Source organism: Pristiophorus japonicus, chromosome 2 (genome assembly GCF_044704955.1).
Source record: "Pristiophorus japonicus isolate sPriJap1 chromosome 2, sPriJap1.hap1, whole genome shotgun sequence".
Taxonomy (NCBI): domain Eukaryota; kingdom Metazoa; phylum Chordata; class Chondrichthyes; family Pristiophoridae; genus Pristiophorus; species Pristiophorus japonicus.
Genome location: NC_091978.1, coordinates 346388983 through 346404226, shown reverse-complemented (window position 1 = coordinate 346404226; position 15244 = coordinate 346388983). Strand labels below are relative to the sequence as shown.

At 45.2% G+C, this 15244-nt stretch overlaps 1 protein-coding gene across 1 annotated transcript in view; it reads left to right on the top strand.

Annotated features, from left to right (window-relative positions):
- man2b2 (mannosidase, alpha, class 2B, member 2) overlaps nucleotides 1-15244 on the top strand; it is a 79483-nt gene that overhangs the window by 33666 nt on the left and 30573 nt on the right. The window contains 5 exon segments of the mRNA XM_070872267.1: nucleotides 1733-1860; nucleotides 5391-5534; nucleotides 5537-5682; nucleotides 6921-7112; nucleotides 11495-11753. Coding sequence (XP_070728368.1) covers nucleotides 1733-1860; nucleotides 5391-5534; nucleotides 5537-5682; nucleotides 6921-7112; nucleotides 11495-11753 — 869 coding nt within the window.

The window sequence follows — 15244 nt, the reverse complement described above, 5'->3', positions numbered from 1 at the left end:
TTCCGGATTCCGGATATTTCCGGATTTTGGAACGGCTTTGCCTGGGTCGAGGTAGGTGGGGTCTGGCAGCCGAGGTAAGGGGGGTAGCTGGGGCCGGGGGGGAGAAAGGGGGAGCCAGGGCCGGAGCGAGCTCGGGCCACCGAGGGCTGGGGGGGGAGGGTGTGGGGGCGAAGTCAGGCCTCCGAGGGCCAGAGCGAGCTCGGGCCGCCGAGGGCTGGGGGGGGAGGGTATGGGGGCGAAGTCAGGCCTCCGAGGGCCGGAGCGAGCTCGGGCCGCCGAGGGCTGGGGGGGGAGGGTGTGGGGGCGAAGTCAGGCCTCCGAGGGCCGGATCGGCGAAGTCACGGCGGGCGAAGTCAGGCCTCCGAGGGCCGGAGCGAGGTCGGGCCGCCAAGGGCCGGGGCGGGCGAAGTCACGGCGGGCAAAGTCGGGCCGGAGGTCGGGCCGCCGAGAACAGGGTCGAGGTCGGGGCGGGCGAAGTCGGGCTGCCGAGACGGGGGGGAGAGGAGTCCGGATTTCGGAACATTTTCCAGATGACCCCACCATGGACCGGCCCGGTGTCCAGGTACCGGAACATTCCGAATTTTGGAACTCTGGATTTTGGACGCTCAACCTGTACTACAAAATTAATCTGAATCCTGGTCAAATCAGTCCACCCTTTAAAAATAAACCAACTCTTTGGCTAATAAAATAGCTGTGGGGAAGTCTGCAACTTGAAACCTATTGTCTTGTTGACTGAATTTTTAAAAAAACTAAAGGGACTCAACAGTTTGGGATTGAAAGGAGCCAATTTGGTGAAAAAAGAATTGAATTGAGTAAGTACTGAAGAATAATTTATGGATGCATGTACAAACACAAACTTAAACTAAAAGGAAATATTTTAAATGCACTGTAATAGCCATTAAAATAACGTCCTGATGTTTTTATCCTGAAAAAATATAGGGGACAGTACTTCCAGGATTTGAAATCCTGTTTCAAGAGAGCTATTGCACAGCTTCAGTGCACGTTGTGACCCATCACAATGAATGACAGCTATCTGAGAGCAATAAAACTAGTATATGGAAATAAAAATATAAGAACTACAAATGCTGGAAACAAAACAGAAAAGGTTTGGAAGCATACAACAGGTCCGTCAACCTAAAAATAACATTTAGGTTGATGTTTCGAGCAGGACTCTTCAAACCTCTGAAGAAGGGGTGCTGTGCCCAAAACGTTACCCTGTCTTTTTTTCTCCCAGGACATTGACGTTGCTTGTTTAGTAGAATTTTCTATTTTTCTTTAAACTAGCCTATGGAAATCTTTCATTGCCCTCCTTAGCCATGTGACTTGATTTAAATGATTAGTACAGTCATGAATTGATGAGGCATTGTTTATTTATCTCTCATGTCAGCAAAACATACTGTTCAATTTTATTTTTAGAGTAGATATTTGAAAGCTTAGCAAAAACATTTTGTAAATTTTTACTCAAATAGGTTTCGAGTGACACTTTCAGTGCACTGTACCTTCTCATCATTTTTGGGTGACTGATTCCATGCTTTTCTTTGGAAAATGAACCTATTGTGAACAAGATAACTTTATAATTTTCACTTGAGTTTCTTTTGATCATTTTGTAAATTTGTGTAATTAATTGTTGATAATTATATCGCATTTAGTCAATACAGAACAGCATGTGTAAATATGTACATTCACACTTGCCACGAATGTTAGACTGTTTCTATTTTTTCCTCTTTGAAAGAGGATAATTCTTTGCAGATCACTGTGTACAACCCTCTTGGATGGAACATCACGACTGTTATTAACATCTCTGTTGCTTATTCAGTAGTCAGTGTGTATGACGATGCCGGAAACACTGTACCATCACAGGTATCTGACTTGAGATTTATTGAGAATATAGACAAATTTATCCAACAGGTAATGTTTTAATTATGCAAAGTCTGTGATAAAATTGGTTCACATTTTTACAGTGTAAAAATTCTGCACTAGAAATTGTGTTTAAAAAGTATTGCGTCATAGACTACATTTCCCCCTCTTTATGATCCTAGAGAGCACCTTCTTTGTTTAGCATTCATGTCATGCAACAAAAATTTCCTGCATCAGCCTTGACTCAGTGATGGCACTTTCACCGCTGAGTCAGAAGATTGTGTGGTTCACGCCCCTCTCCAAGGCTTGAGCACATATTCTAGGCTGAGAGAGCAGTGCATTATCGGAGGTACCATCCTTTGAATGTGATGTTAAACTGAGGCGTGCTTAATTCGATGTAAAAGATTCCAGAGCAGTATTTGAAGAAGAGCAGGGGAGTTTACAACCTGCACTTTACAACCTACTGGACTCAACATCGAGTTCAACAATTTCAGACCATAACCTCTCCCCATATTTGGCTCCCTGTTTTTGAACCCCTCACCCCCCGATTTAATATTTTTTTTTTCCTCTGTCTCCCATGGCAGCTAGTAATTATTCCACCATTCATACCCTATCTAGACTAACCTTTTTCTAACTTCTGCCATTATCATCTCAAATTGGCCCATCATCCCTTTTGTCTCTCTAATCTCTCCTGTCTTCCACCTTATCACAATCCTTCCCTCCCCCTTTCAGCGCTCCTTAAGAATCTGTTCATTTCGAACATTCGCCAGTTCTGACGAAGGGTCATCGACCCGAAACGTTAACTCTGTTTTTCTCTCCACAGATGCTGCCTGACCCGCTGAGATTTCCAGCATTTTCTGTTTTAATTTCAGATTCTAGCACCCGCAGTATTTTACTTTTGTATATAGGGGAGTTCTCCTAGTGTCCTGGCTAATGTTTAGCCCTCAACCAACACTGCCAAAAACAGATAAACTGGTCACTTATTTCAGTGCTGTTAATAGGGGCATTGTGTGTGCAAACTGGCTGTGTGTTTGTCTACAAAACAATAACTGCACTTCAAAAGTAATTAATTGGCATTAAGGTGCTTTGGGATGTCATGTGGATATGAAAGGTGCCATGTAAATACAAGTTCATTCTTTGATCCTTTATTTTATCTTCATTATAACACCGTTCTTGGGATCTGATCACATTTTTTTTAAGGGGCTAGAATTTGATCATACACCGCCACTATCGGATTGCTGCCCAAAAAACCACTAAGATTATTCAATTAAGGCCGGTGGAAAATTGATCAAAAAAATGGAAAAGATTCCGCCCAGCGGGAAAAATTGACCTTCCACGCGGATTCTCGGCGGAAAACGCGATCCTGGTCAAATTGAGCGGTACTTAGTCAAAATTTCGTCTGAGACTACGAGTTGGGCCTAGGGAGGGGGGGTAAACACACAAAATATTTTTCAAAAAAACAAGAATCGAAAAACATTCACAGGACCCTTTTCCAGTGAATCGTTGCAAAAGAATGTAAAAAAATCCTTTCACTTACCTTTTTTTTGCAGGGTTTCATATCGACCGGCGCTGCTCCTGGGCGGTGTTTATTTCAGCAACTACGGATCACCACTACCATCAAACTCGGGCAGTGGTCATTTTTCCAGTGTTGCACATCGGCGGTCCGCTCCCCAGCGGTATTTCAAAACCGCCGGCGGAACACTTTGACGAAATTTTCACTGGGTGGTTTTCAACCAAAAAATAGGAATACTGCCGAGAAACCGAAAGGAAATGCTGATCAAATTCCAGCCCAGGGTATATAAAGTATATCATGAAACACAGAAACATAGAAATTTACAGCGCAGAAGGAGGCCATTTCGGCCCATCGTGTTTGTGCCGGCCGACAAACAGCCGCATGACCTTGCATCAGCAGCCCTAAAGGTTACATACAAACCCATGAACAATGAAGAGGTTGAGAGCTGAAATTGATTGGCTTGCTGTCTTAGAACTCAAGCCAATAAGAAAGTAACAATGTTGAATGGAATAATAGTCAAGATGGAATAATAATCCAGCAGGATTTGGTTGTTTTCTAAAAACAATGAAAATATTGGTGCAGGTTATTGGTTCGCTTGGCTTTTAGGACTTAAAAAAAGACTTGTATCTTTAGTATCTGTTTCTGAGTCCCAGCTCTGCCATCCATCCTGGTGGATATTAATAGTGCCTTACATTCTGTAATCATTATCAAGTTCTCAAGTCCGGGGCATGCTAATTTGCTGATTTAAATGGTTGGGAAATGGTGCACTGTTCCCATTCCCTTGGATTATTCCTGTGGTGTATTTATGAAATTAAAAAGATCTAACATCCAGAAAACTAGAGCAACTAATGTCTCCCACAAACACTGTTTAGCAACTGGTTCCAAGATATGTCTTATCAACGTTATTATGTAAACTAAATGTTGGCTAAGCCACACTATTCCATCCCTTTGCTTAATTCAGTCAACTAGCTTACAATCTGGTCAATAACATACTAGTTTCTGCATGATAACTTTCTGTAAGTGGACTCAATGGCCTAGAAATTGGTCTATACATTTTCGGGCACTGTTTGGACTGCTAAGGCCCCAATACGGTGGGGCAGGATGCATGAACACATTTCGGTCTGGAGTGCATCCCCGCCATATTGGGTAAGGACAAAAAGAGGCGATCGTTACCCACACCGGAAGTAGGCGTTGGGCCCTTTGCATATGCAAATAAGAGGTTGAACACCTGTTTGAGGCCCGCTTCTGTAAAATTGGCTTGTCCTGACGCAGCCAGCTATACTCTGGGTGGGGGAGAAAGCAGCCCTAGGGATCGTCTGCAACAGAAAAGGAAAGTAACTTACCTGAATGTTGAGCCAGGAGGAGAAGGAGTGCTCCTCCCAGCCCCATGTTAGAAAACCTGATCAGCCTCTACGACCCCTGTGGTCCACAATGCTGACCCCCGCGATCCTTGGCCCATGCTCCTAGGCCCATATCCCCAATAACTCGCCCAAGGGGAGCGCATGATGCTAACAGATGCCCAAGCTTGGAGTGCTCATCACCAGTGGGCTCTTCGTGCTTTGAAATGTGACCCAAAGCCCAATATCTGAAGGGTCTCGGGCCTCACCAGTCAGCCGCGCAAATGAGCCCCTGCCCTCCGCACCCAAAACTGATCACCGTCCAACTTCGAGGTCATTGTATGCCTCTGAGCCAAGCTGAGTGTGTGGAAAGGAAAAATCAGAAACAAAAATCCTACCTGATAGTCCTGAGAGCTGGGTATAGGGAATATGGAGCTCGCCTGAGAGCAGCTGTGTGCTGACCCATTGTGCACCAGAGCTGCTAAGGTCAGGCAGCCCGAATATGGGAGATACATTATTACAAGCTTCTTGGCAGGTAAATATATTTTTTAAGTTCCAGTAAAAATAATAATCCCTTGCGGTGAATCAGTGAGTAATTTTCTAGTTCAGCTGTAATTAAAATAAATATTCTTTTGTTCAGTGTACATGCAATAATATTAAAGCAATACCATTTTCTGTTGTAGATCCAGAAATCTGTGGATTCTAACAGCACTTTTGACCTGTATGTTCTTGTAAGGCTAAATGCACTCAGCTACCGTAGGTACCTTATAAAATCAAAACAACCAACTTGCACCAAGGAACCAAATGGCCACTGCTCAAAAATCAACCCTCGTATAGAGGGAGAGTGATTATGTTCGACAGAAAGCTAGTGAGCAAAACGAAAAATCGAGGGCATAGACTGCTTCCATTAATGAATGACTGTTATGTATTGATGCTGAATGAGGACACTAACTTGCTGCACAGCATCACTGACAGGTGAGAATCATGGTAAATGGCTCCTATACAAATCAAGCTTAACCCCCCCCCAGCTTGTTTCATTTAAACTCCAGTAAGCTTTAGAATAGCAACACAATTCAGAATCTGATTTGGTAAGTGATAATGGATTTTTTTAAAGTGTTCTTTTAGATTCTTTTAAAATGGGTTAGTAAAGACAGTTAATATTGATTTTTCTTGGAACTTGTAAATCTGGCTTGTGTTGAGGTAGAGCTGTTGTACAATTGGTAGTTTATATTCTGTGTAGGAAATAACTTCTGTGACACATTTTCCAAAGCAATAGAGTTCTCAACAAAAATTGTGACTCATAGGCCAGTTATAAAACTTTTTTCCGTTACTTTTCTTTGTCAGTTTTCTCTGTGCCTTCCTTTTATGGCAGTGTGGACCCTTACTGTGGCAGGTGTCCGCCAGAATCTTACTCAAGTGACCATCCTCCACAAATTCAGTGCCCTTTACTGCTGGCCTGGCTGAGATCAGCGAATTCAGCACAGATCTGTAATATATGCACCTGCGAGTGTGCTCACAGGTTTGTAGAGCTGTTGTATTGTGAGTGGCTTAGCCAGTCACGTGATGTTCACAAGACTCAATAAAGCCCCTGTCATTTGGGTCGAGATCATCCACGATGCAGTTGCAAGCCTAGTGGATGAACTGGCAATGTGTAGAGTGATTGTTGAACCTTAGTTAATAAGCCAACTAGTTCTTAATAGCAATGTGTTGCTATGAATTCTTAAGCAAAGAACCCATGAAGCAAATATATTACAAGATCAAATATTAAGCATAGTGTATTCCTAGTCTATATGGTTCAGCTACCCCTTATCTTAACCAGCCCAATGCAGAAACAATCTTAGTCACAGTAATATATTTGTGCATGCTTTTTCTTTACTAATTTATGTCTTTAAAGTGAATTTTCAAGATAAACAAATCGCATTTTGTGGAAAATAAGCTACTTAGGAGAAATGAACAGTAAAAGTGTGCCTTTCTCATTATACTGAAACTGGTTTGCATGTAGTTCATTTCTCAGTGGAGAAACCTCACATAAACACATTCAAATATATCCTTAATTCATGTTAAGGGTCAATTTTGTCACTTTGTGCCTTGCTCTTGTGAAATGCATGATTGGAAACCTTCCTGAGAAAGGAACTATTCGGAATTGGGAAATCCTTGTTGTATTCAATCACCCAATTGTCATAATGATAGTTTCTCTCTGTTGTAACTGGCAGATCCTCCCAGAAGACTGTCGAGATAAAGCAGGATTTCTTGGAGTACCACGCTAATGGGGACATTGGACGGGGCCCAATCTCCGATAATTACATATTCACACCAAATGGCTCAGCGATGCTTGTGTCAAAATCTATTGGTATGGAAATAGTAACGGGAAAACTAGTAACTGAAATCAGGCAGTACTTCTACAGGTAGTGTACATCAAAAGTAACATGTTAAGCACCTTATGTACTGATTTCCCAATAAAATTGGGGTGATGTTGCATGAGAAAGTAAAAAAGAAAGGAAGAACAAACTTGCCTTTGTAAGCAAATAATTTGTTTTTAATGTTGTTTGTTGGAGGGATAAGTGTTGACTAGGACACCAGAAGAACTCTCCTGTTCCTCTTCAGATAGTGCCACAGGATCTTTTACACCCATCCGAGCAGGCAGATAGGCCTCAGTTTAAAGTCTCATCCAAATGAGAGCATTTCCAATAATACAACATTCTCTCAGTATTGCACTGAAGTGCTCACTTGGATTCTGGAATGGGATTATAAACTCAAATTGTGGGAAAAATCTGCAAAGGGATATAGACAGGCTAAGTGAGTGGGGAAAAAATTGACATGGAGTATAATGTGGGAAAATGTGAGGTTATCCACTTTGGCAGAAAAAATAGAAAAGCAAATTATAATTTAAATGGAGAAAAATTGCAAAGTGCTGCAGTACAGAGGGACCTGGGGGTCCTTGTGCATGAAACACAAGAAGTTAGTATGCAGGTACAGCAAGTAATCAGGAAGACAAATGGAATGTTGGCCTTTATTACAAGGGGGATAGAGTATAAAAGCAGAGAAGTCCTGCTACAACTCTACAGGTTATTGGTGAGGCTATACCTGCAGTACTGCGTACAATTTTGAGGAAGGATATACTTGGATTGGAGGCTGTTCAGAGAAGGTTCACTAGGTTGATTGCGGAGATGTGGGGGTTGACTTCTGAGAATAGTTTGAGTAGGTTGGGCCTATACATATTGGAGTTCAGAAGAATGAGAGATTATCTTACTGAAACATAAGATAATGAGGGGGCTCGACAAGGTGGATGCAGAGAGGATATTTCCAATCATAGGGCAAACTAAAACTAGGGGACATATTCTTAGAATAAGGGGCTGCCCATTTAAAACTGAGATGAGGAGGAATTTCTTCTCTCAGAGGGTTGTAAATCTGTGGAATTCTCTGCCCCAGAGACCTGTGGAGGCTGGGTCATTGAATATATTTAAGGCAGAGATAGACGGATTTTTGAGCGCTAAGGGAGTAAAGGGTTATGGGAAGTGGGCAGGGAAGTGGAACTGAGCCCATGATCAGATCAACCATGATCTTATTGAATGGCGGAGCAGGCTCGAGGGGCCATATGGCCTACTCCTGTTCCTATTTCTTATGTTCTTCTAAAACTCGGAACATTCTGACTCCAAGGCGAAAATGTTATCCCTGAACTAAGGCTGACACTTAAGCCAAAATCGCAATGGAAGTGTTTACTTTATGTGAGCTGGGCTATTGACCCACACGTTGATGCTCTGTGGGCCTGTATTCACTGGAGTTTAGAAGAATGAGAGGGGATCTCATAGAGACATATCAAATTCTGATGGGACTGGACAGGTTAAATGCAGGAAGAATGTTCCCGATGTTGGGGAAGTCCAGAACCAGGGATCACAGGATAAGGGGTAAGCCATTTAGGACCGAGATGAGAAGAAACTTCTTCACTCAGCGAATTGTGAACCTGTGGAATTCTCTACCACAGAAAGTTGTTGATGCCAGTTTGTTAGATATATTCAAGAGGGAGTTAGATATGGCCCTTACGGCTAAAGGGATCAAGGGGTATTGAGAGAAAGCAGGAAAGGGGTACTGAGGTGAATGATCAGCCATGATCTTTATTGAAAGTGGTGCAGGCTCGAAGGGCCGAATGGCCTACTCCTTCACTTATTTTCTATGTTTCAGTGCCCTTGGATGGTAAGATAAAGTATCTCCCTGCAAGCCTCCCACAGTGAGTTCCTAATCTAGAAGATGCCAGGAAGGTCCATCTTCGAGAAAGAGATGAAAAATCAGATGGAGTATAACTCCTGCATACTTTCTTGCAATCAGCTTTTATTGTCTGTCATTAAGGACCAAGACACAGTCTTGCTACCGCAGTTGGAGAATAGGGCATAGCATAGGGTCACAAAAGTGGAGAAGCAAATATAGCTTACAAAATGAAGTGAGGAATCATTTATTTTTATTAATCGATAAAAGATCAAGCCACAACTCCAAGAACAGGATAGCTTAATATTCATTAATATTTCATGATTGTTTGGTATTATTACTTGCCCCTATTCCACAATCTCATCCCTGACACCAATTTCATAATTTAAAAAAAAACTCTTGCTTTTCATTATCACATTGCTGTTTGTGGGAGAGTATTGTGTGCAAATTGACTGTCGCATTTCCTGCATTACAACAGTGACTACACTCCAAATGTACTTCATTGGCTGTAAAGCGCTTTGCGACTCTGAGGGGGCTTGACAAGGCGGATGCAGAGAGGATTTTTCTACTGATAGGAGAGATTAGAACTAGGGGACATAATCTTAGAATAAGGGGCCGCCCATTTAGAACTGAGATGAGGAGGAATTTCTTCTCCTGAGGGTTGTAAATCTGTGGAATTCGGTGCCTCAGAGAGCTGTGGAAGCTGGGTCATTGAATAAATTTAAAACCGAGATAAACAGTTTCTTAACTGATAAGGGAATAAGGGGTTATGGGGAGCGGGCAGGGAAGTGGACCTGAGTCCATGATCGGTTCAGCTATGATCTTATTAAATGGTGGAGCAGGCTCGAGGGGCCATTTGGCCGACTCCTGCTCCTATTTCTTATGTTGTTATGGGCCCAAGTTTCCATATGATTTGCGCCTGATTTTTAGGAGCAACTGGTGGAGAACGGACTATCTTAGAAATCGCAATTCTCCACATTTTTTTTCAGCAGTTCTAGTCAGGTAGAACAGTTATACTTTGGAACAGAATTTTTTCTTCAAAAGGGGGCGTGTCCGGCCACTGACGCCTGATTTGAAAGTTTCCACAGTGAAAACGTACTCCAAACTAAAGTAGAATGGAGCAAGTGAAGATTTTTGTAGAACTGAAAAAAGCTGTTCTACACATTAAAAAATCAGACGCAGGTTACAAATTAGGCGCCCAGAACGAGGTGGGGGGGGGGGGGCGGGGGGAAGTGATTAAATTCTATAATAAATCCTTATTTATACTTATACAAATATTATACAAATAAATCCAACCTGAATAAACATTTATAAGCAAAGAAAAGATTAAATAAACGCTCTTCCTACCTGTGTGAAAGTGCTTCAGGCAGGCCTTTCGGGACCGAAGGCTGAACGGGCCGGCCCTAGACTTCGGGCAGGGCCCGTCCCCAGCACCAGATTTACAGGTAGGTGGCGTTGGGAGAGGGAGAGGGAGAGGGAGAGGGAGAGGGAGAGGGAGAGGGAGAGGGAGAGGGGGAGAGAGAGAGAGAGGGGCGGGAGCGCGGGTCGGGTTGGGTCCAGTCGGGGAGCGGGAACAGGAGAGCGGGTCGGGTCCAGTCGGGGGGGCGGGGAGCGGGAATAGGAGCGCGGGTCGGGTCCAGTCGGGGGGGCGGGGAGAGGGAACAGGAGCGCGGGTCGGGTCCAGTCGGGGGGGCGGGGAGAGGGAACAGGAGCGCGGGTCGGGTCCAGTCGGGGGGGCAGGGAGCGGGAACAGGAGCGCGGGTCGGGTCCAGTCGGGGGGGAGGGGAGCGGGAACAGGAGCGCGGGTCGGGTCCAGTCGGGGGAGCGGGAACAGGAGCGCGGGGGGGGGGGTGGGGGCGGAGCGGGAACAGGAGCGCGGGTCGGGTCGGGTCAGTCGGAGAGCGGGGGGGGAGCGGGTGTCGGGTCTGGTCCGGAGGCGGGGGGGTGGGGGGGCGGGGAGCGGGTGTCGGGTCTGGTCGCGGGGGGGGGGGGGAGCAGGCGCTGGCCGTGGGAGGAGCCTTATTCACGCAGCCCCAGTGAGGCCATTGGGCCAGGGCTAGGGGCTGCGTGCTTCGGGCCCCTCCCACACAGTTCGGCGCCTGGAGCTACTGCACTTGCGCGCTCACTGTAGCGCACATGTGCAGAGGTCCCGGCACTGTTTTCAGCGCAGGGACCTGGCTCCGCCCCCCCACAGCTCGTGCTGACTGCGCCGAGGGCCAGAGGACCTGCAGATAGGTGGAGAATACCGAGGATTTTTTTAGGCGCACTTTGTGGCGCGAAAAACGGGCGTCCAGGTCGGGACTGCACCGTTCTAGGCGCGTGTGGAAACTTGGGCCCTATGAGACGTCCGGTGGTCGTGAATGGCGCTACATAAATCCAAGTTTGTCTTTCTTTCTTTAGGTCTGATAAAAATTCCTTGCAATGTCGTGTCTTTTTTCATTAGTACAGCTGTTGATGGGCTTTTCTATATTTTTAAATTCCCATTTTGCAGCAGCGGTCAGTTTGTTTAGGTTGGCAGTCAAATGAAAATCTGCTCAGAATGCAACACGTGTACTATTAACCACCAGTGATTTTTCTTTTTAAACAGCAATATTTCTGCCGTTGCAAATGATTACCAATATGCAATATTCACAAGGATCTATAATGTACCTAATGGGTATGATGGATCAATGATATGCAATAGAATTGAGCAGGAGTATACTGTTGGACCACTGGACCTTAACAGGGAAGCGATCTTAAGGATGACTACAAATCTGAAAACTGACAGGACCATTTACACCGACAATAACGGTTACCAGATGATGAAGAGACTGTACAAGTCCCACACCAACAATACTCTTGCTCGAGTAGGTACACTCTGTTATGTTGCACTTGTACTTGGGGTGGGGGTCGGGGGGAGGGGAGTATGAATTCTTACAATTTTTAGAAAATGATAACAGAAGCCCTTTGGTGATTTAGTTCATTGTTTCTTTGGGACACCCTCAAAGCCTCCCTGATAAAGTGCAACATTCCCACTGACACCTGGGAGTTCCTGGCCAAAGAACACCCTAAGTGGAGGAAGTACAACCGGGAGGGCACTGAGCACCTCGAGTCTCATCGCCGAGAGCATGTAGAAAACAAGCGCAGGCAACGGAAAGAGCGTGCGGCAAATCTGTCCCTCCCACCCTTTCCCTCAATGACTGTCTGCCCCACCTGTGACAGGGACTGTGGTCCTCGTATTGGACTGTTCAGTCACCCAAGGACTCATTTTTAGAGTGGAAGCAAGTCTTCCTCGATTCCGAGGGACTGCCTATGATGATGATGATGATCTTTGGGAAGGTATTGAAGAGGAAATTATTTTCAGCTTTGAATGTGGATAGGTCAGATAGGTGTAGGTTCCATTGTAGAATGGTTACAGGCCATTCGGCCCATCGAGCTCGTGCCAGCTCTCTGCAAGAGCACTTCAGCGAGTCCCACTTCCCCGCTCTTTCCCCGTAGCCCTGCAAATGTTTTTTTCCTCCTTGTGGTTGTTCCCAAGTATCACTGTTTATATTCTATACTGAAATGCTCATAATGCACCACTGCTATTCTATGTGACATTTGCCTTTCTTCACATGCAAACACCAGCTTTCTTGGTGTTGATGGCACTACATTTGATTGCATTTTGTGCTGTAGACTGTGTTACATTTGTTGAAATTGATGACAGTTGATCTTTCAATTGCCTGGCAACCGTTAACACCTATTCTTGGATTCAGTTCATGATCTGGCTATTATGAGGCAGTGGGCCAATATTCTAACAATGCTGTAACACTTCTTTTCTGACTTGAATCCCCCACTTTGCCCTGTGTGTAGCTTTCTTTGTACAATGGTGCACTTTAGTCGCAAGAAGTAGCAACCTTCAAGGACCAGTTTGCTTATCATTTAATTTTGAGAGTTTATGGTGTTGGCGTGAAGCTGTTAATCTTATTAAATCTCAGCAAAAACTATAGACACACACTGGGATCTCAATACGGCAGGATTTCCAACAGCATTTAAAGATTCGAATACATTTCTATAATGGGCAAGGAACTAGCTTTCGAATACCTGCATGGAAAGCCATCTGCCCACAGCACTTTGTAATTCTGCTCTCAAAAAAACATTGTGAGTTATCTCCTTGACGCGTTCTGATCGAGGGGGTTGGAGAGGAACTTTCCAGAGTATTTTTTTTCCTATTGGCCCTGGGTTTTTATCTGGGAATTTTTTTTGTGTCTCTCAGGAGATTACTTGGCTTGGAGCGGGTTGGGGGAGGTGTGGTTGGTGGGAAAAGACGGAGAGGTGGGATGGGGGTGTGGGAGGAGCCACCATTGCTCCAGTTCTCATTGTGTGCGGGAGGCTTGGTGGACTAGCTGGTCTTTTCCTGCCCGTCAAGTTAATATATTCATCGATCAATTGCAGAAACACAATGGGCCCGAATTTGATCAAAGCCAAGTTCCGCCCATTTACCGTCGAAAAGACCGCTAAAATCCTGACGTTACTTTGGGCGGAATTTTGGGGAAAAAATGGGGGGGGAAAAAACGCCTGGCAGAAAAAATGGGCGTTACACGCCGATTCTGGGTGGCAGCGGGCGGTAAGTCGGATTCTGGGCGGCAAATGCAATCCTCGACAAAGTAACGCCGAGGCTGGAGTCGGGCCCAGGGAGTGGGGGAACATAAAAAAATGAATGTTCAACAAATTTTTAAAAAATGACAAAAACTTCAGAGGACCCCTTCGAACAAAATCGCTGCAAAAGAATTAAAGAAAAACATCTCACGAACCTTTTCTTGCAGGTCTTCATACCTACCGTCCAAGTAAGGCCTGCTTCCACGCGGCAGTCTGTCTCCTGCAGGAGTGGAGGACCGCTCGGATGAATCTCGGGTGGGAACGGGCGGGAGGACTTTCTTTCGGCGTTGCACGCCAGCGGATGCTCCCCAGCGGTCCTTTCAAACCGCCGGCGTGAGGGCCTCACCAATCTCACACGGAGGGGAGAGCGCCGAAAAACTGGGAAGACCTCCAAGAAAACTCGGTGATCAAATTCGGGCCCAATGATTTTTTAAAAAGTACCGAAACTATATGAAATCAAAACCAACAGTGCTTCAAAGACCCAGTAACTCAAACAGAATCTCCACAAAGAATGAGATAGGTTGAAGTGAGGCTCTACATCAGAACTGATGAGTTTCTACCGAACGTCCCCATCTAGAAAGTTAACCTCTATTTTGGAAGCTGACTGACCTGCTGTATATTTCCAGCATTTCTGTTTTCCCTGAAGCAGAAATACATATTCAGCCATGCTTAACTTCACAATGTGCGACTGAGTCAAATAATTCTTTGGCTTTGCAGTGCTGCAGATTGGATTCTGTGTTGCCATAGTGTGGATCCAAATGGCCCCAGTAAAACGTAACTTGGGAACTGTTACACCCTGCTGCCCTGGATGTTGCCATATGGCGATCTGACGTGCGTTTGGGATTATTATTCCAAGTTGCATTGTACTTTGTTGATCTGACGTGCGTTATTTTTACATGTAAATAGTATTTATGTGCATTTTGAAAAACCAAGTTCTTTAGAGGTGAACAATTTTAAAATTATAAGAGATGTTGGGGGTTATTTTTGGTGAAAGGGTGAAAACAGGCGGTAAATGGGAGCGGTGCTAACAAGACTATTTGAAAGTCTTGTTTTAGCATGCAATTTTGGTCCAAATTGCTGATTACCATAATTTGATCCTGCCTGGAGGTACTAAAGCAGATACCTGCAGGTTTAGCACTCGACCACTGTTTAGACGCAATTTTTGAGGAGCAGTATATATGGGCTCATGCACTCACTTCCACTGATGGTGTGGAGTGAGTTAGCTGACGCACAGCGGCACATTTCAGGATGGCTCGGAAACCGAGTGAGAGGGCACACAGGTTCTCGGATGCTGCACTGGAGGTCCTGGTGGATGAGGTGCAGAGGAGGAGGGATGTCCTGTACCCGCAAGTGGGGGGAGCGGGAAGGAGTCTACCCCTCCCTCCTGTCCTTCTCTCCTGCAGCAGCTGGTGCTGCTCTGCCTGACCTCGTATCCTCCTCCCACAATTCCTCCTGCAGACCAAGGGGGATCTCTAGCCGGATGCTGATGACCAAGCACTCCCTTTCTCCTGGTGTCTCCTGATAAGGTGAAACAATAATGTGGGCTGGAATTTTCCAGGGTGGTAGCGGGCGCGATCGGTGGCGGGTTGGGTGGGAAAGTTGTTATTTTTGACAGCAGGTCGGAAATCCACGTGCCTTTTCCCCCAGACGATTCTGTCATTGAAGATCTGATCCGACCAGCTGCAGTGGGCGGCCAAATTGAAATCATTGTCAGGTGGTT